At 41.3% G+C, this 21,920-nt stretch overlaps 1 protein-coding gene across 1 annotated transcript in view; it reads left to right on the forward strand.

The window, feature by feature from the left end:
• Window positions 1-21,920, forward strand: part of LOC126086134 (transcription initiation factor TFIID subunit 4-like) — a 120,586-nt gene that overhangs the window by 91,646 nt on the left and 7,020 nt on the right. The window contains exon 4 of the mRNA XM_049902330.1: window positions 20,887-21,026. Within this exon, the coding sequence (XP_049758287.1) occupies window positions 20,887-21,026 (140 nt within the window). The remainder of the gene's footprint in view (window positions 1-20,886; window positions 21,027-21,920) is intronic.

A 21,920-nucleotide genomic window follows, 5' to 3' on the forward strand; every position in this document is an offset into this window, starting at 1 on the left:
CCAGGGACTGTTCCCTCCTAATAACATATCCAATGTATGTGAGACATAGTCTCACCATATTTGCTTCTAAGGAGCTTTCTGGTTGTACTTCTTCTAAGGTGGATTTGTTCATTCTTTTGGCAGTCCATGGTGTATCCAGTATTCTTCGCCAACACCACAACTCAAAGGTGTCAATTCTTCTTTGGTCTTCCTTATTCATTGTCCAGCTTTCACATGCATATGAGGCAATTGAAAAAACCATGGCTTGGGTCAGGCACACCTTAGTCTTCAAGGTGACATCTTTGCTTTTCAACACTTTAAAGAGGTCCTTTGCAGCAGATTTGCCCAATGCAATGTGTCTTTTGATTTCTTGGCTGCTGCTTCCACGGGTGTTGATTGTGGATCCAAGTAAAATGAAATCCTTGACAACTTCAGTGTTTTCTCCATTTATCTTGATGTTGATTATTGGTCCAGTTGTGAGGATTTTTGTTTTCTTTATGTTGAAGCGTAATCCATACTGAAGGCTATAGTCTTTGATCTTCATCAGTAGTGCTTCAAGACCTCTTTACTTTCAGAAAGCAAGGTTGCATCATCTGCATATCGCAGGTTGTAAATGAATTTTCCTCCAATCCTGATGCCCCATTCTTCTTCTTATATCCAGCTTCTCAGATTATTTGTTCAGCATGCAGACTGAATAAGTATGGTGAAAGGATACAACCTTGACGCACACATTTCCTGACTTTAAATCACGTGGTATCACCTTGTTCTGTTTGAACAACTGCCTCTTGATCTATATACAGGTTCCTTATGAGCACAGTTAAATGTTCTGGAATTCTCAGTCTTCACAATGTTATCCATAGTTCATTATGATCCACACACTCAAATGACTTTGCATAGTCAATAAAACACAGGTAAACCTTTTTCTGGTAGTCTCTGCTTTCAGCCAAGATCCATCTGACATCAGCAATGATATTCCTCATTCCATATCCTCTTCAGAATCTGGCTTGAATTCCTGTCAGTTCCCTGTCAATGTACTGCTGCAGCCACTTTTGAATGATCTTCAGCGAAATTTTACTTGTGTGTGATATTAATGATACTGTTCGATAATTTTTGCATTCAGTTGGATCGCCTTTCTTGGGAATAGGCATAAATATGGATCTCTTCCAGTCTGTTGGCCAGGTAGCTGTCTTCCAAATTTCTTTGCATAGACCAGTGAACACTTCCAGCATTGTATCCATTTGTTAAAACATCTCATTTGGTATTCCATCAATTCCTGGGGTCTTGTTTTTTGCCAATTCCTTAGGTGCAACTTGGACTTCTTCCTTCAGTACCATTGGTTCCTGAGCATATGCTACCTCTTGAAATGGTTAAACATCAACCAATTCTTTCTGGTATAGTGACCCTGTGTATTCCTTCCATTTTCTTTAGATGCTTCCTGTGTCATTTAATATTTCCTCCATAGAATCCTTTACTATTGCAACTGGAGGCTTGAATTTTTTTTTTCAGTTCCTTGAACTTGAGAAATGCTGAACGTGTTCTTCCCTTTTTGTTTTCTATCTCTAGGTCTTTGTGCATGTCATTATAAAACTTGACTTTTTTACTTAGCGTGATGTTTTCAAGGTTTATCTAAATTGTAACATGGATTAGTACTTTATTCCTTTTTATAGCTGAATGATATTCCATTGTATAGCTATACCACATTTTGTTTATCCATTCATCTGTTGATGGACATTTAAGTTGTTTTCATTTTTGGCTATTATGAATAATGCTGCTATAAACGTTCAGGTACAAGTATTGGGGTGTACATACATTTTTAGTTCTCTTGGGTATATACCTAGGAATGAAATTGCTGGGTCACAGCCATGAGTCAGAGCCAACTAGATCACAACTAAACAACGACAACATGGTAACTCTATGTTTAACTTTTTGAGGAACTACCAAACAATTTTCCAAAGTGACTGCACAGTTTTACAATCCCATCAGCAGTGTATGAGTTCCAGTTTCTCTACATCCTCACCAAAGCTTTTCATCTTTTTAATTTTAGCCATCCTAGTGAAAGTAAGAGGAACCCTGGTGATGCAGTGGTTAAGTCCTCAGCTGCTAGCCAAAAGGTTGACGGTTCAAATCCACCAGCCATTCTGAGGGAGAAAGATGTGGCAGTCTGTTTCCACAAAGATTTACAGTTTTGGAAATCCAATGGGACAGTTCTACTTTGTCCTTTAGGGTTGCTATGATCAGAATTGACTCAATGGCAATGATTTTTGGTTAAGTGGAAGTAGATGGTATCTTATTGTGGTTTTGATTTGCATTTCCCCAATGACTAATGACACTGAGCATCTTTTCCTGTGACTATTGGCCATTTCCATATATTCTATTCAAATTCTTTGCCCATTTTTAAACTGTGTTATTTGTTGTTGGTGTTTTTTTTCATTATTGAGTTGTAAGAGTTCTTTATATATTCTGGATACAAGTCCCTTATTACATGTATGATTTGCAAATATTTACTAACATTTTGCAGGTTGCCTTTTCTCTTTCTTGATAATATCTTTTGTAACACAAAAGTTTTTAATTTTGGTAAAGACCAGTGTATCTATTTTTTTTGCTTTGGTTGTTTGTGCTTTAGGTGCCATATCTAAGAAACCACTGGCTAATCCAAGGACACAAAGATTTGCTTCTATATTTTCTTCTAAGAGTTTTATAGTTATATTTAGGTCCATGATCTATTTTAAGTTAATTTTTGTTTTTAGTGAGAGGTAGGAGTCCAACTTCATCCTTTGGCATGAGGATATCTAGCTGTCCCAGCACCATTTGCTGAAAAGACTATTCTTTCCCCATTGAATGCACCCTTGTTGAAAATCAGTTGGCCATAGATGCATGGGTTTATTTCTGGATTCTCAATTCTGTTCATTGAGCTCTATGTCAAGCCTTATGCCAGTGCCCAATTATCTTGATGACTATAGATTTATAGTAAGTTTTTCAAGATTGTTTTGGCTGTTCTGAGTACCATGTGAATTTTAGGATCAATGTTTCAATTTCTACAAAAAAAGGCTTCTGGTATTTTGATAGCGATTGTCTTGAATGTGTGGATCAATCTGGGGACTATTACCCTCTTAACAACAACATTAAGTCTTCTAGTACTTGGACATGAGATGCATTTCCATTTATTTAGGTCTTCTTTACTATATTTCAACAATTTTTATAGTGTTCAGAGCACAAGTCTTTTGTTAAATTTATTTCTAAGTATTTTATTTTTTGAAGCTATTGTAAATGGAATGGATTTCTTAGTTTTATTTTCAGATTGTTCATTGTTAATGTATATAGAAATATAATTAGATTTTAATGTTAATCTTGTGCCCGACAACCTTGCTGAACTCATTTATTAGTTTTAATGTGTGTGTGTTCCTTAGGATTTTCTATATACAAGATCATGTCATATATGAATAGAGATTTACTTCCTCCTTTCCAATCTGGATGCCTTTTGTTTCTTTTTCTTGCCTAGATACCCTGGGTAGGGTTTCCAGTACAACATTGAATGGAAGTGGTAAGATTGGACAATTTTGGGTTGTTGACCTTAGATGGAAAGCATCCAGTGGTGTTAGCTGTGAGGTTTTCTTAGATGCCCTTTATCAGGTTGAAGAAGTTCTTTTCTATTCTTAGTTTGTTGAGTTTGTTTTTTGTCATGAAAGTGCACTAGAGTTTTTACTGTATCTATTGAGATGATTATGTAGTTTTCGTGCTTTGTTCTATTAACATGATGTATTACATTGATTAATTTTTATATGTTAAACCAAGCTTTAATTCCTGGGATAAATCCATCTTGATCAGGGTGTATAATCCTGTTTATATGTTGCTGGATTCAGTTTGCTAGTATTTTGTTGAGGATTTTTGTGTCTATGTTCATAAGGGAAATTGGTCTATAGTTTTCTTTTCTTGTAATGTCTTTTTCTGGTTTTGGTATCAATGTAATACCGGCCTCACAGAATGAATAGGGAATTGTTCCCAATTTATCTTTAAGTAAATTTCAGCTCTGCTGAAATTAGCCAGAGTTGATTTCATTTTCTTGTAAGTAAGACTGATATAGCTGTTAAGCAGAAAATTCCTGAAGTTGGTGTTCTTTTATTTTCTCACCATTGTTAAGGATTGATCTCAGAGTCGGGAGCAGGCCTGAGGTTGTAGATGGAATTTAGGTGAACACTAAACTATCTGCTTCTGTGTCCAGAGATTGAATTTGGGTATAATAGGATATTAGAATGGGACTCTTCCTGACTTAATCTCACTGAAGTGCCAATATATTAGATGTCAGATGAAAACTATGAGACAGCCAAATCACCATATATAGAATTTATGAAGAATATACAAACTGTCCCGCCTCTTTGACTGCCTCTCTCCTCCTCCCACTGTTGGAGAATTTAAGACTCAGAACCAAGATCTCAAGCATGGAATGTGTATTTCCTTCAGAGGTCTCTGTTGTTGTTAGGTACCCTTGGGTCAATTTTTGACTCATAGTGACCCCATGTGACAGAGTAAAATTGTGGAGCCTCTGTGTGATTTTGAACTACCAACCTCTTAGTCAGCAGGTGAGCACTTAACTGTTGTGTCACTAGGGCTTTTCCACACAGGTCTCTGAAAGTGTACTGTGAGCTGGAGACTTGCCTCCCTCCCCGGGTGGCTGTGCTTCCCATACAGCTAAAAATGGATTAGCCGCACCTGAATCACTTGGTAAAATGCAGAATCTGGGCCTCTTCCCAGAACAATCAGAATCTCTGGGGGTGGAGCCTGGAATCTCAATTTTAATAAGAACAGATCATTCTTACATGTTGAAGTTCCCAGGCAGGACCATGTGACTGGCATATTTGAGGAGGTTTTGTACAAAGTGTTTTGAGTCACCCATGAGCACAGAAGAAATAGCCTAATCAACACAGGAGGAAACCCCAGCATCACCCAAGAACTGTGAAGGCAGATAGGTTTCTATATCACTTGCCAACTGTGATTGGTAGTGGCTCCCTGGATGGTGGTGCTGAGATAGATTATGAGGCCATGCCTGGGCTTGGATGTGAAGAGAGCTGTAATGAATTAATAATGTCTGCCAAGGCCACTGGTGGGGGAGAAGGGTGTAGGAGTGCCTTCAATCTGCCATTTTCTCCTAAAAAGACTCAGTTAAACTTTCCTGTTTTAGGGTGAGATGGAAACATATATGCACACTTTAAAGAATAAAAATAAAACACATTCTTTAAAAAATTTCTGTAGCTAGCAGGTTCCAAAAAATCTCCCTGGTAACACGTTGCATTGTCTCACAACTTTCTTAAAGCCTAATTTAAATAAATCCCTTTTGGCACGATTTAAGTCCAGTCCCTTTCATTCCACCCTCAGAGAAAAACAGAACAGCTGCTCATGCTCTCTTATTCAATATGCCTCCCTATTTTTAAGAATTCAGTTCTTCAGAAAAAAATTAATGAAGACTCTTCTATTTTAATGAGTTGCTTATTTGGTGGATTGGCATTTTTCCTTCCCCAACCTCCAAATTCTTGGTTAGAGGGACAAATTAGAATAGACCATTGAGAATAGAAGAAATTGAGACAGCATCCAACTCTCTCTTTTCACAGATGGGGCAAGAGGTCCAGAGAAATTAAGGACTTGGCTTGCCCACACGGCAGAATCAGAGCTAAGATTCAGCTAGCCTTTTTTTTTTTTTAAATAGGATTTTATTATGTTTTCAGTGAAAGTTTACCCAGCAAATTAGGCCCCCATCTGACAATTTCTATACAAATTGTTCAGTGACACTCGTTGTATTTTCACAACGTGTCAACATTGCATTCTGGTTGTTGCCATTTCCAGTATTCTAGTTTCCCTGCCTCCTTATCTTCTTATCTTTGCTTTAGAGTAATTGTTGATCTTTTGATCTCATGTAGATGGTTTTTTACTGGAGCACCACACTGATGGGTAATAGCCTTTGTGTGCCAATCTGTTATTTCACGAAAAGGTGACATCAGAGGATAGTTTCAGTTTAAAGTTTAAATTTATCTTGGGGTAATAGCCTCAGGGAGTCCTCTAGTTCCAACTGTACAGGAAATCTGGACTTTTTAAGAATTTGAGTTCTATTCTGCATTTTTCTCCCGTTCTATCAGGGTCCATCTGTTGTGGCCCTGATCAGAACAGTCAGTACTGGTAGCCTGGCACCATCTAGTCCTTCTGGTCTCAGGGTAGATGAGGTCATGGCTCGTTTAGGCTATTAGCCCTGTAGACTAATTTCTTCTCTGAGACTTTGATTTCCTTCTTTTTCTTTCACACCTGATGAGTAGAAACCAATAGTTGTATCTTAGATAACTTCACCTAGCCTGCTTCTTAATTCAGAGTTGCTTCTATCAGACTGTGGTATTTTAACAGTCAGTGTGTTTTGAAGAAAGTGAATAAACTCAAGACACAACATGTCTTGGGGTTCATTTTCCATACACGAAGATGGTCTGCCTTCTCAAGCCTCTGGGCTTTTTGGCCAGGAGGCTTCCTCTGACCTCAGGAGCCTGCCGGACTCAGGCCTGGAACAGACTAGAACCAGCTGCTGTTGAGCCGATTCTGACTCGTGGTTAACCCATGTGTGTCAGAGCAGAACTGAGCTCCACGGGGTTTTCACTGGGTGATTTTTGAGAAGTAGATCACTAGGCCTTTCTTCTGAGCTGCCTCTTGGTGGACTTGAGCCTCCAACCTTTCAGTGATTAGCAGCTAAGTGTGTTCTCTGTTTCCACCACCCGGGGACTCAAAGCAGACCAGAAGAACTGGCGAATTAACCAATAAGGGATGGGAATGGTTGGATAAATACCCCCCAATTCCTCACCTCTCCTTGGTGGGACAGTTCTGCAGTATTTGCTACCTGATGTCTCAGAGGCTCCTCACAGGACTGGGGCCAGTTGCCCATAATAGGAACCCGCTCATTAATGTGCCCTCTATTCACTTTCCTCTCACTTTCACTCACTTCCCTTCTCCTTTGTCATGCTTTCTCAGATCACCTCCCAAATAAAATATTTGCATCCAAATCCTTACTTCAGGGTTTTCTTTTGGCAGAATCAATGTTAGATAGAGTTCTACCAAAAAAAAAAAAAAAAAGCCACTGGAGAAGCTCAACCATCCCAGTTGCTTTGAGTTGACTCTGACTCATGTCAATCCCGTATATGTCAGAGTAGAGCTGTGCTCCAAAGGGTTTTCATTGGGTGATTTTTCAGAAGTAGATCACCAGGCCTTTCCTCCAAGGCACCCCTGGGTGGACTCAAACCTCCAACCTTTTGGTTAGCTGCTGAGCACATTAACTGTTTGCACCTCCCAGGGACGCTGGAGAAGGTCAACAGCTCTTCTCTGTTGGAGGTGCCTGCCGGAAGGTGAAACTGGCATCTTCTTCCTCAGCTGAGGACTTGCTGAGCTGGGTGTAGAACAGTGAGAGTCTTTGGGGGCATCTGATCATGTTACCTGGAGACTGGGGCCTGCAGGCATATGGAGGCTGGCGCCCATTTATGGTCTAGAGATTTCTGAAGGCAGAGGGTACCCTGGAGTCAGCCAGGCCATGAGGGCTGGGGATGAATAGGTGAAGCACAGGACATTTTAAGGGCAGTGAAACTATTCTGTCATGGTAGACACATGACATGCATTTCTCAAAATCATAGGACTGTACAACACAGGGAGTGAAACATTTCCAGGAATGCTTGGTAGAGGGTCAACAAAAAAGAAGACCCTCAAGGACATGGATTGACACAGTGGCTGCAACAATGGGCTCAAGCATTGTAACAACTATGAGTCAAAAACAATTTGACAACACCTAACAACAACAACAATAAATACTGATTGCAATAGAAGAAAACGTAATTAAGGATTAAAATTGCTGTTATTCTTAACATACTGAGCCTAGCTTCTTAAATATCATTTGGTAAATTGTTGTCACAATCTTGAACACAGATTTCAATGCAACAGAATGAAGTCTTCAAGATCACCTAGACCTGCACTGAATTGTAAAGTGGTATTACTACAGCCCATCACTCTTCTGTCAGTTTGTCCTACTGTGGTGGCTGTGATGCTGGAAGCGATGCTACCAGTATTTCAAATACCAGGAGGGACAATTTTCCTGGGAGCTTCCAGACTAAGGCAGTCCAGGAAAAAATGCCTGGCAATCTATTTCCACAAATTAGCCAATGAAAACCTTATGGATCACAACGGAACATTGTATGGTTTGTTTGCTTTGGATACTGTTTTAGTTATCTGATGCTGCTATAACAGAACTACCACAAATGGATGACTCTAACAGAAATTTATTTTCTCACAGTTTAGGAGTCTAGAAGTTCCAATTCAGGGCAGTAGCTCTAGGGGAAAGTTTTCTCTCTCTCTTGGCTCTGGGGGAAGGTCCTTGTCTTTTTTCAGCTTCTATGCCTTTGCAGTGGTGGTAATCTTCATGCGGCATGGCATCTGTCTTTCCCCAACTGCCTGCTTAATCTGCTGTTTTATATCTCAAAAGAGATTGAATTCAAGACACGTCCTACACTAATACTCTAAGCCTCATTAACACAAGAAGGAAAATCCCTTCCCAAATGGGATTATAACCACAGGCATAAACCCGTTGCTGTTGAGTCAATTCTGACTCATAGTGACCCTACAGCACAGAGTAGAATTGCCCCATAGGGTTTCCAGGGAGCAGCTGGTGGATTTGACCTGCAGAACTTTTGGTTAGCAGCCAAATGCTTAGCCACTGCACCACCAGGGCTAGGGTTAGGATTTACAACACATATCTTGGGGGACACAATTCAGTCCATAACAGATACGTAATCAGGAGGGATCAATCGCTGGAGAAAGATATTATGTTTGGTGAGGTAGACGGCCAGCAAGGGTAAGGGAGACCCTCAGTAGGACATATTGGCACAACAGTTGCAATAATGGACTCAAATACACTGGATATTATTAAGATGATGCAGGACCAGGCAGAGTTTTGTTCTGGTGCACAAAACAAACGCAAGATCTGAGCGAATGAAACAAATCCATATTTTTAACCTCATAAACAGCATGAGAATTCATCAAGCTCTTGAACCATAAGCATTTTATTTTGTTTATCTTGTTGGAAATTATTGTATTAGCTCAGAGTCATCTAAGTTTTTATGATTTTAAAGGCTGCCATGAGTTGGAGTCTACTCGACGGCAGTTAACAGCATACAAATATCATATCACATTTTTTTTCTCCCAGAAGGAGCTGCCAACTTTATGTTCTCCAGCCTAGACAGTTCTGATGGTTGATGCTTTAACTTCTTATTTTGAGAATGCTGAGTTTAAACAGTTTATGATGGATTTGCTTTGTACAAGTGATGCCAGTGTTGGTGGGACCAGGCAGGGTCTACTTAGCCTGCATGTACAAATACATGCTGATGTGAACAGGTTACTAATAAGAACATTGCTTTCACTAGGTCTATGAGCCTGGTGTCACAGAGGTTAAGCACTCTGCTGCTAACTGAAATGCTGGTGGTTCAAACCCCTCAGTTGCTCCAAGGAAGAAAGATACAGCAATCTGCTTCTATAAAGATGTAAAGGCTTGGAAACCCTCCAGGGAAGTTCCACTCTGTTCTGAACGGACTCTATGGGTCAGAATTCGATTCTACTGCAATGGATCATTTCAACTGTGAAGGTGCACAGGTCATAGTAAGAAATAACTTCTCTACAGTTGAGAAAACTTTGAGAAATAAGGAAGGTAGGAATAATCACAGGGTTGTTATTTCAATAGTCTCTTCATTTGCATTAATTTTAGCTAAGATCATTGCTTTAGGTAACTCCAAGTCCTTTATTTTATTCTTTCTACACGGATTTATTTCTAGGCTCATACACCCCCATGCTAAGCCTCAGGGAACTGATTATGTTGGTGTTTTCAGAATTAATTTATGGGCCTCTGAGGGCACTAGGCACAGTCTCCTTGCCCAGGTAACACAGGAACTGGCTGAGATTTTACCTCAAGCAGATGTTGTCTGGAACACAAAGCAAAATGCCTCAGCAGAAAACAAACGCTAGGTCTGAGCAAACAGGACAAATCCATTTTTTTATCTTATAAACAGCACAGTGGGGATCAGAATTCATCTAGCTTCTGAACCATAAACATTTTACTTAGTTTGAAGTAATTATATTAGCTCAAAATTATCTGATTTTTGGAAATAGTGTGTAGGAACCATCTTAGAACTCAACTGGGGGGCATATACCACCTCCCCCCAAAAATCTGAAAAAACAAGCCCTGTTGCCATTGAGCCAATTCTGTCTTATAGCGATCCCATGCATTACAGACTAGAACTGCTCCATAGGGTTTTCTTGGCTGTAACCTTTTATGGAAGCAGATCACCAGGCCTTTTTTCTGTGGCGCCGCTGGGTGGATTTGAACCACCAACCTTTAGGTTAATAGTGGAGCTCAAACCATTTGAGCTACCAAGGGACTTTTCTGGTGGCGTAATAGTTAAGTGCTCAGCTGCTAACCTAAATGTCAGTGATTCAAACCTACCAGCAGTTCCACAGGAGAAAAGGTCTGGCCATCTGCTTCCGTAAAGATTACACCCTAGGAAACCCTATGGGGCAGTTCTACTCTGTCTTCTAGGGTTGTTATGAGTCAGAACAACAATACAGGGCATCGTAAATAAACCTCTATATTCTCAAATCTAAAAAATCATAGGGAATTTGAAAGATGGGAAGGGGGACAAAATGTGGCTAATTTTTATCCGGCCTTAGAAAAGTAATTAAAGCCGAATGAAAATTCAAATGCATGACAAACTCTGTAATGATACTTAGCGGGGAGAATAGCATTTCAAAAGGGGAATTCTTGCAGCAGTTTCGTTAAGCAAATTCTCCTGGTTGTAAATATTACCTCCTGAATCCTTCCTTATGTAACTCTTTGTTATTTGCACAAGGAGCCACACTTTCATATTCGGAAGCTGAAAAGAGAAAACAACATATGGTTGACAAAAGGCACATACCCAGAGAGAGAATTTTCAGAGACCATGTTCCCAGCCAACACAATGTCCCTCTAGTAGTTCCAAAAGCCTAAAAAAATAGTAGGTATTACCAGGGCCAGGGCCAGCAAGCCACAAGGGTCGGTGTTCCACGTGCCCAGGTTCTGCAGGGGGGAGGCCACTGGCTTCTTTCCCACTTGCTCTGAAGCTTCGCTCACCAATGAGGCTCAGTCCTGCTGGGGGTGGGGGTGGGGGAGATGGGAATGCTCCCAGGTCCAAGGGACCTTTGTCAGGCTAGTCAATGCCTATCATTAATGGCTCAAAAAAAAAAAAAAAAAATGAGATAGAAATTCTAGTGGTTATTGTTGCCTGAGAGTCCCTGGGTAGTGCAAATATACTCAGCTGCTCATGGAAAGACTGGATGTTAGAGTCCACCCAGACGCACTTGGAAAGAAAGGCCTGGCGAGATTATCTACTTCTGAAAAATCATCCAATGAAAACCCTGTGGATCACGATGGTCCAATCCTCTTGTGCATGAGGGCGCCATGGGGTGGGGCCAACTCAACTACAGTTAACAACTACCTTTATTTATATATCACATATGTTCTTAACACTGTAAGTGTGTATGTCACGTTTTTATAAGAGGGAATTCTATTTTAAAAATACGTAGGGGAGCTGACTATATAAGGGAACCTTATGGTGAAACCATTTGTAAAGCAAATGATCGCTTGCTGAATAAATCAGTCTTCTAAATCTGGATTTTCATATTCTATATCAGATTTCACTGTAGGAAGTACTCTCTACAAATTTCTCCTCTGTTCAAATTAGAATTCATCCGCATTCATGTAAGCTTTAGAAGTATGATAACAAGTCACCAAATGCATGTATTATAACATTCCAACTCCATCAACAACTTTAGCTCGTTTTTCCTTTTATCCACACTTCAGAAAATGTAAATACCTGGCTGAGCAGAGGTGTATTTTGTTTCTTTGTAAAATCTTGTGACTTAATACACAAAAGGACACAAATGACAATAAAAATGAGAGAAGAAGCCCAGTCTCACTAGCAATCAGAGAAATGCAAATTAGACCAACATGGTGTACTATTTTTGGTCATCCTACTAGCCAGACACTGATAATATCCAATGTTGAGAAGTTGTGAGGAAATGTCTAAGTGGGAACAGACTTTTTTGGACGACAATTGGGCAGTATCTGTAAACATTTTAAGTGCATAGTCCTTCTGATCCAGCAATTCCACTTCTAAGAATTTACCCTACAAACATACTATACATGTGGGTGAGATACAAGTACAGGATGAACATTCTGGCACAGTTTACGGAAACAACAAAACTGGGACAACATAAATGTCTAACAGTGAAAACTGGCTGAACAAATAATGTCCACATTGCAGAACACCACCCAACAGGTATAAAGAGCGTGACAACAGTATGTGTTCCTCAAGTGTAAGGCTTCATCTTCTGTCTTGGGGCACCTCAGTCTCATCATTTCTTCAGAGAGGTGGGATGGACCAGATGATCACTAAAGGTACTTCTAGCTCTGCTATCTTGTAATTTTATGAAGAACCTTTTTTCATAAAATTTTCATTACACTATGTATTTCCCCCCATGTGACAGAATGCTCTTTCCTCTCCTGTAAAGAAATTTTTTCCCTTACAGAAGAGGAAAGACCGTTCCGTTACACTGGGGGAAAGGGTATAGTGCAATGGCTAATGACCTCATTTCAAATTCCATATACCTATTACTGGCTATGTGTCTCGGGCAGGTTCTTTAATCTCTCTGAGCCTCAGCTTCGCTGTCTGAAAAATGCAGCTAATAACGGCAACTACCTCCTAAAGCTGTTGAGCCCTTAAAGACAGAAAGACCATATTGCAGTGTGTGGAACAATATAAAATTTCTGTGTACTTAGAGCAATAAAGATACATATCTTGGGTGGAATCTTAGAACTAAATTCATTTAAAATTCTTACAGTTAAACAATATTTTACCACTCGTAGAAGCATTTTCACAAACTTGAGTGCATTAGATACCTAAACAATACTGTGGTAACGGGACAGGCATTATCATCTTCGTTACACGGATAAGACAAGTAAGACTTACAGTGGTGGCGAGGGTCAAATGCTAGGAAGTTGTAAAGCCAAGAATTTAAACATATCGTTTATTCATTCATTATTCATTTATTCAAAACATTTTAGGGCCCACTATTTGCTAGACATTGTGCGAGGTATGGGGTAGGAAAACGGATAAGGTCAGTTTAGTGGGAGGAGGGACAATTGCAGAGCTACCAAGGCAAGACTCTTATAGTGCAAAGAGCCTGGCCTTTGGAGCTACTAGCCCTGTGTCTGAATCCTGGCTCCAGCACTCCGTAGGGTATAACTTAGGCAAGTTAGTAACTTCTCACTGTCTCAGTATCCCATCTATTAGATGGCAGCCCTGATTCTTAATTGGGGCTCAACAGTGCAAGTGGCTTTTAGAAACCTTTGCCTGCTGATATGTGAAAGGAATTCATGGAGGCATCACCTTGGTGAATTCACTGTGGTCCAGGCCCTGGTAATCTGTCAGTCATCAATATTTACTTAATGACTCTTCATAGCGGAGTTCTGGTGGCACAGTGGTGAGCAGCTACAGCTGCTAACCAGAAGGCCAGCAGCATGAGTCCACCAGCTGCTCCTTGGAAACCCTATGGGGCAGTTCTGCTCTGTCCTATAGGGTTGCTATGAGTTGGAATCAACTCCATGGCAAAGGGTTTGCCTTTTTCCCAGCATCATGATATCCGACTCTAAGGGGTTTCCTCATAATTAACCAAGCCCATGGAGACTAATAATAAATCCCCAACTGAGTTCCCAATTTATAATTAGGAATCAAATGACATCTATCTTGAAACACTCATATTGTCATGAGCAGTGCATTGTCCCCCCATGGGCAGACCATGGGAGGCTAAAATCAGGAGTCCTGGAAACAGAGTGCTTAAAGGCAACAGAATCTATTTGCCTGTCATGGTTACCTCCACAATAGAGAAGTCATTCCCAGGGGTCCACACCCCAGCATTTGCTTCAAAGGTAAACTCCCTGGGATGGTGCTGGATCCAGACTGTCATCGTCACCATGCCTTCCTTGATGCTTGTGTTTTCAGTGTTCCGTGTTGGCTGGCTGCCTTTTTGATTTATGTTTTTTTCCTTAAGTGTGTCAACAATATCACTATGATCTCATGCATCGGGCATTTTACCTAAGCAAGAACAGAGACTCAAAACAATTCAAATTAGAACCAGCACCTCTTCTATATGCAGCTGCTTGGGTGTTTTTGAAAACAGCAAGAGTATCTTCAGTTGAAGGCCTTTCCTGTTTGCAGTGATGGAAAGCCCGCTTTGCACTGGAGCAATGAGCAAAAGCTGCCGAAGCGATACCAGGGTTCATCATAGCACTATTCACAATAGCCAAAAGGTGAAAACAACCAAAATGTCCATCAGCAGACGAATGGTTAAACAAAATGCGGTACATATATACAATGGAATGTTAGTCAGCCATAAAGAGAAATGAAGTTCTGATGCATGGATGAACTTTGAAAAACATTATGCTGAGTGAAACTAGTCAGATACAAAAGGACAAATGTTGCATGATCTTACATATATGAAATATCTAGAATAGGCAAATGCATAGAGACAAGAGTGTTGGCGGTTACCAGAGGCCGCAGGGAGGGGAGAATGGGGAGTTATTGCTTAAGGGGTACTGAATTTCTGTTTGGGGCGAGGAAAAAGTTTTGGAAATGGGTAGTGGTGTCAGGTGCCTAGTATGAGGAATGTAATTAATATCAGTGAATTGGACACTTAAGAGTGGTTGAAAGGGCAAATTTTTTTGTGATATATATTTTACCACAATAAGAAAAAATGCTTTGAAAAATCCTGCCGAAGTAGCCAAACGTGGCCTAAAGGGGGAAGGAGGAGTCTCCACTAGAGCAGAGACTTTGCAGACACTGGCTGGGCTAGTAGAGGTGATATATTAATATATATTTTAAGTATATATTTGGTATATATTTGAAATCCCTATAAACCACATTATATATAATGGGTTAACTATACTTTTACACCCCTTCTCCCATGTAAAAGACTAGGTCCGCTAAAAACAATATCCATTTTATTACATCAAATAAAATTATGAGCTCCATTTTCTTCCCCATGTTGGATGAAAAGGTCATGTCATTTGGACTTAGACTTTGGCACACAATGTCCTATCCTTACAAGCCTGTAAAAATTACCTCCTCCTCTTCCTCTTCTTCAGATGGCTGCCTTGTCTCTTCCAGGTTCAAGTTCTGGGCTAGGTAGCTGCCAGGATGGAGAAGAGGCCGCAGGACACTCCTTGCCCTCTCATTATACAGACCACTGCTTAAGTGCTTTAGCAGCAGCCTAGGCATAGGCTCTGTCTAAACAAATGCTGAGTCGTTTTAATTTGTGGAAAGGAGATGTTATCTGGAAAAACGAGGTTCTTACTGCTCTGCAATATTTTTACACTGTGGTAGGGCTCAGAGTGCTGGAGAAAGCACTCTGAGATCAGGAATCAAGCCACGTTATTAGTAATTCATTTACTTTAGCACATGTGGGAGATAATGCGTTCCTTGGCTCTGTGGTCCAGGTGGTCAGCTCTGCCAGTGATGATTTGGAAGCACTTCTGAGCTGAGTGCCACGCTGGCAGCTGCAGGGTGGCGTGGAGTCTGCCCTTCTGCAGGGCCTGCTGGACCAGCTGGGGTAGTGGCTTCCACTTTTGTCTGGTTGAAGCAAATGTCCGGGTTTGGCTGACAGTAGTGTATTCTGCTGCCTAGATTCGCTGAATGTACATAGGATGCTCTCAGATACCCAGCTAGCAGTTCTTGGTGCAACAGTTTACTTCCATTTTCAACAGAGGACTGGTTTGAGCCCAGTTCTCATGTTATCCAAAGTTCACATACCGTCAGGACCGCGTGGCTGGATGGCGCACAAAGACCATAGATTGAAATCTAGACAGTGGGTTCCAGTGTGTTCTCAGTATATCCTGCCCCCCTCCCAAAACTCCTAGTTGCCATGGAGTTAATTCCAACTCATGGTGACGCCATGTGTGTCAGATTACAACTGTGCTCCATAGGGGTTTCAATTGTTGATTTTTTTGGAAGTAGATCTCCAGACCTTTTGTCCAAGGCAACTCTGAGTGGACTTGGACTGCCAACTGCCAACCCTTCGGTTAGCACCTGAGCATGTTAACCATTTGGACCACTTGGGGACTCCTATTCTGTGCCAGGCTATGGAAATGCACCCTCTAAAATGGGAGACAATACGCTTAGTAAGTCAAACTAAGCATGAATTAAATTAGACTAATCAAGTAATCGGAGCCCTGGTGGCATGGTGGTTCAGATCTCAGCTGCTAACCAAAAGGTCAGCAGTTCAGATCCAACAAGCCACTCCTTGGAAACCTATTTGGGCAGTTCTACTCTGTCCTATAGAGTTTCTAGGAGTCAGAATCGATGATACCTGACAACAATCACATAATCTGTCACTCATCAATATTTGTTCCATGTCTGTTCAATTGGTCATGGAGCAGAGCAATACTGTCACCTAGGTGTTTTGAACACACAAGTATCCAACAAATACTTTTCACTGATTGATTATTATACAGATCAGTGGCTGATCAAAAACAAAACAAAAAAACACCTCCTAGTTTATCTTTGAGTTGGGATTGCATTGTATGATGTCCTCTGGCGGTTACTGTGCCTTTCTTTTCATTTTTTGCTCAGGCTGGTGCCAAAATGAGCTTGAATTTCTGAGTTGGTGGCAATTATTATTGCAGAGATGGGGCCAGGCAGTGGGCTAGTGAGAAGAGGAACTGCATTTGGGGGTCAGGGTGGCATTTGCTGTAAAAAGTCCTCGTGGCTTGACCTGAGGGCTGCTCAGGGAGCCCTTCACACCATGCCGTTTCTCAGATTGCCTTCTTGACAATACCCTGGGGCAGAGGCAGCTGTTTTTCTCATCCTTGTAGAAGCCTGCCTTGTCATGTTACTGTAGCACTTTGATTTCAAGATGGAAAAAACCTTTCACAGATTCCTTTTATCAGTTTCCCTAACAGTCAAGGGAAGGATGTGATGTCACATACCACTGTCCATCAAGATACCCTTGACAAGGTCTTCCATTCATAGATCAGTCAGGGGCCAATGCCATCCACATGCCATCAATCATCCCAATTGAATGGCAGCATTGAAATCCTGCTTGCCCAGCCTTTAGACAACACCTAGACAGAGGAGAAGAGGGAAGAGCGGCCAGAATCTTGACATGTCAACTCAAAATTCACCAGGTCCATGGTAAGTCCAAGCCCTCCCATGAAAGTTCCTCTCTCTTCTTACCACCTTGAGCTCTTCCTTCTCTGATCTCTTACCTCACCTACTACTTTACATCTCCTTGCATTTTCATCAGTCTCGTGGTTTCATGAGTGTTTGTCTTCATTCATTCAACAGTGGGGTACAATCTAAGATTGGGGGGTTGGGCCTCTTTGGTAGGACTTGGGCTGATACTTCCATGATGAATGTCACAGTTGGATTCTTTGGGAAGCAGAAGCTGGGGTGGAGATCAAGAAGCAAGAGGTTTATTAGGGAGTGCTCTTGGGATCAACTCTTGGAATGGAGAGGGAAGCAGCATTGGGCAGACGGGAAGCTGAGCCAGATGTACTTCCAATGAAGGCCTCAACCAATCCCGTGGGGAATTCTGGAGCTGAGATGGCCCTTCAGAGTTGCTCTGAGTTGGGACAAGTGGGATGGGCATTTATGCCTCTGAGATAATCAGTCATTGAATATGGGCTGCTCCAAAAATCAGCCATGACCTTGGGAGAGGCAGCTGTCTTTAAATGAGGCAATCCCCAAAGGGGGCTGACAACTGAGGGCTGTCTTCTGGCAGCATTTTCAGCAGCAAGAGGAACAAGCCCTTCATTTCTCAAGAGGGATCTCAGTGGGGCATCAGAGCATCCACAACAGAGAAATACATATAAAGGTGGGAAGAGCATTCCAGGTAAAGAATACAGCAAGTTCAAAGCCCCAAGACAACAGTTAGCTTGGTGTGTTCAAGCAACGGACAGGAGAAATATAAATATAGTGAAACCTGTGAGAACCAGAACTTGATGGGTCTGCCTTTTTTGGGGGGGTCTTACAAGTTTTTCACCTTTAACAGGATGCAGCTTACCACTATTCTATCACTCACTATTAGTGGAAAGTATTTGAGTTTTCCTTCTCTGACAAGTTTCTGCCTTATACAGGTTCCGGTTTTCACAGGTTTTACTGTACATTAAATGAAATGTGCTAGAGGATAGGGCTTGAAGGGATACTGATACACAAGAAGTGTTTCAGAGTCAAAGCCTAGTTAAGACACCAGATAACACAAGGAGGGGTGCTAGTGTCCAAGGGCACCAAAGGCAAGGCCAATGTCATAGTCCAGTCTAGAATCACAAGGAAAAGACAAGTGAGCAGATGAGGCAATGGTTGGGTCTTAGTGATGCCCAGGGACAGGGCTTATTGGCACTATCACATCTTTTCACAGTAGATTTTCCAGGACACCTTAAAAGTTGCTAGAAGAAGATGATGTTGTTGTTGTTGGATGCCATTAAGTTAATGCCAATTCATAGAGACCCCGTGTGACAGAGTAGACCTGCCCCATAGAATTTTCTAGGCTGTAATCTTTTTTTTTTTTAAATTGTAGTTTTGATGAAGGTTTACAGAACAAACTAGCTTCTCATTAAACAATTAGTACACATATCGTTTTGTGATATTGGTTACTAACCCACGACATGTCAACACTTTCCCTTCTCAACCTTGGGTTACCTATTACCAGCTTTCCCGTCCCCTGCTGCCTTCTAGTCCTTGCCCCTGGACTGGTATGCCCCTTTAGTCTCATTTTGTTTTATGGGCCTGTCTAATCCTTGGCTCAAGGGTGAACCAGAGGAGTGACTTCATTACTGAGCTAAAACGGTGTCTAGGTGCCATACTCTCAGGGTTTCTCCAGTTTCTGTCAGGCCAGTAAGTCTGGTCTTTTTTTGTGAGTTAGAATTTTGTTCCACATTTTTCTCCAGCTCTGTCTGGGACCCTCTATTGTGATCCCTGTCAGGGCAGTTGGTGGTAGCTGGGCACCATTTAGCCGTGCTGGACTCAGTCTGGTGGAGACTGTGGTAGTTGTTGTATATTAGTCCTTTGGACTAATCTTTCCCTTGTGTCTTTGGTTTTCTTTATTGTGCTTTAGGTGAAAGTTTATAGTTCAAGTTAGTTTCTTATACGAAAACTTATACACACATTGTTATGTAACCTTAGTTAATATCCCTATGATGTGACAGCACATTCCTCTTTTCCACCCCGGATTTCCTGTGTCCATTCAACCAGTTCCTATCCCTTTATCCGTCCTCATCTCACCTCCAGACAGGCGCTGCTCATTTAGTCTCGTGTATCTACTTGGACTAAGAAGCACACTCTTCAAGAGTATCATTTTGTGTCTTATAGTCCAGTGTAATCTTTGTCTGAAAAGTTGGCTTCCAGAATGGTTTTACCTCTGGTTAACAGAGAGTCCGGGGTTCACGTCTTCTGGCATTCCTCTAGTCTCAGTCAGACCATTAAGTCTGACCTTTTTACATGAATCTGAGTTCTGCATTACACTTTTCTCCTGCTCTATCAGGGACTCTCTGTTGTATTCCCTGTCAGGGTAGTCATTGGTGGTAGCCCAGCAGCATCTAGTTCTTCTGGTCTCAGCCTAATAAGAGTCTGGTTTATGTGGCCCTTTTTGTACCTTGAGCTAATATTTTCCTCATGTCTTTGGTGTTCTTTATTTTTCTTTGTTCCAGGTAGGTTGGGACCAATTGATGTATCTTAGATGTGTCTTTGGTTTTCTTCATTCTCCCTTGCTCCAGACTCAGTGAGACCAGTGGAGTATCTTAGATGGCTGCTCACAAGCTTTTAAGACCCCAGACACTACTCACCACAATAGAATGTAGAATATTTTCTTTATAAACTATGTTAGGCCAATTGAGCTAGATGTTCTCTGAGACCATGGTCCCCACACCCCTCAGCCCAGTAATTCGGTCCCTCAGGGAGTTTGGATGTGTCTATGGAGCAACCATGACCTTGCCTTGGACAAATTGTGCTGGCTTCCCCAGCATTGTGCACTGTCTTACCCTTCACCAAAGCTACCACTTATCTGTTGTCTTTTTAGTGTTTTTCCAACCCTACCTCTCCCCTCCTTCATAACCATCAAAGACTGTTTCCTTTTGTGTGTAAACATTTTCATAAGTTTTTATAATAGTGGTCTCATGCAGTATTTGTCCTTTTGTGATTGACTTATTTCACTCAGCATAATGCCCTCCAGATTCATCCATGTTGTGAGATGGTTCCCAGATTCATCATTGTTCTTTATCATTGCATAGTACTCCACTATGTGTATGTACCATAGTTTATCCATTCTTTGTTGATGGGCATCTAGGTTTTTTCCATCTCTTTGCTAGTGTGGACAAAGCTGGTGAGTATGAACATGGGTGTGCATATGTCTATTAGTGTGATGGGTCTTATTTCTTTAGGATATATTCCTAGGAGTGGGATTGCTGGATCATATGGTATTTTTATTTCTGGCTTTCTAAGGGAACACCATATCATTTTCCAAAATGGTTGTACCATTTTTAGGCTGTAATCTTCATGGGATCAGATCACCAGGTCGCTCTCTCACAAAGCCACTGGGTGGATTTGAGCCACCAACACTTTGGTTAGGAGCTGAGTGCTGAACTTTTGTGCCACCAAGGTTACATTGGCACCTGCACACCTTTTGAAGGGCCTGAGTCAGTATTAATAGTGAGGACAATGGTGAATCTTTCTAATCCCTGTGATCCTAGAACCCTTCCCCTCCCCCAATGATAGCCTTTCTTCCTGAATAAAGCTTCTCCCTTTCTAATTCTGGTTTGTTGGTCAGCGCGTCTCTTCAGTTCCAGAGTCTGGATGAATTGCTTCAACTGAGTGGATCATCAAAGGATGTTGGAGTTGCTTCTGTGGGGGACCCACCCAAAGACTGTTTAGGTGACTTCTCAAGGACTGCAACAGACCTGAGATTCTGCAAGTATTATTCTTTTACAAATGCAGAAATTAAGGAAGGAAGATCAGGGTTTTTCCCACACTTTCAAAGTTTGCTGATTCCGCATCTGCACATGTAAAAGCTGATCTCAATAACTTTTTCCCTGGAAAGGGGCTTGAGTGTTTTATCAATATTCATTAAAATTACGTTTAAGATAATAAGCATGTCAAAACACCTCAGATCTGAAGGTCATATTATTCATAATTCTCTTCTGCTCATATCCTGCTTTAATTCTGTGTCATCTCTCTGTGACAACCCAGCACAAGTACCCCAGGCAATAGTAATTATTCCATTATGTAATTGGGGCCATAATTAATTAGGATCTATTATCAAATGTAATCATCTGTTTATTTACAATAAGCTCTCTCTCTCTTCATGAAAGCCACAAGTAAATGGAAGCGTGTTAAAATTTTCCTAGAAGAAAGATTTGAATTTTTCTTCTCATTGTTTTCCCAGCCCCTAGTCACCTTGCTTTTCTTAACTGGTAACAATTTTCAAAGGAGCCTGGGTGAAGCAAAAAGTTTGCCATCAACTGCTAGCCTAAAGATTGTACGCATGAACCTACCCAGCAAGTCCATGGAAGAAAGGCCTGGTAAACTGCTTCTGTAAGGATAACAGCCAAGAAAATTCTATGGAGCAGTTCTACTCTGTAATACACGGGGTTGCCCTAAGTCGGGGGGTCAACTCAAGGTACTAACAAAAACAACAACTATTTTTAAGGCATGGGGTCTGTCTTAATCATAAATGCCTTTAATTTAAATATAAGTGGTCTCCAAAATTGGGAGACATTCCTCTAGCATCTTCATGATGCTGTGGGGTGGCTGCTATTTTCCTCTCATCTCCAACTCCTACTCTGATGAATCTCTGCTGTGTCC

The sequence above is a fragment of the Elephas maximus genome, chromosome 11 (genome assembly GCF_024166365.1).
Source record: "Elephas maximus indicus isolate mEleMax1 chromosome 11, mEleMax1 primary haplotype, whole genome shotgun sequence".
NCBI classification, from domain to species: domain Eukaryota; kingdom Metazoa; phylum Chordata; class Mammalia; order Proboscidea; family Elephantidae; genus Elephas; species Elephas maximus.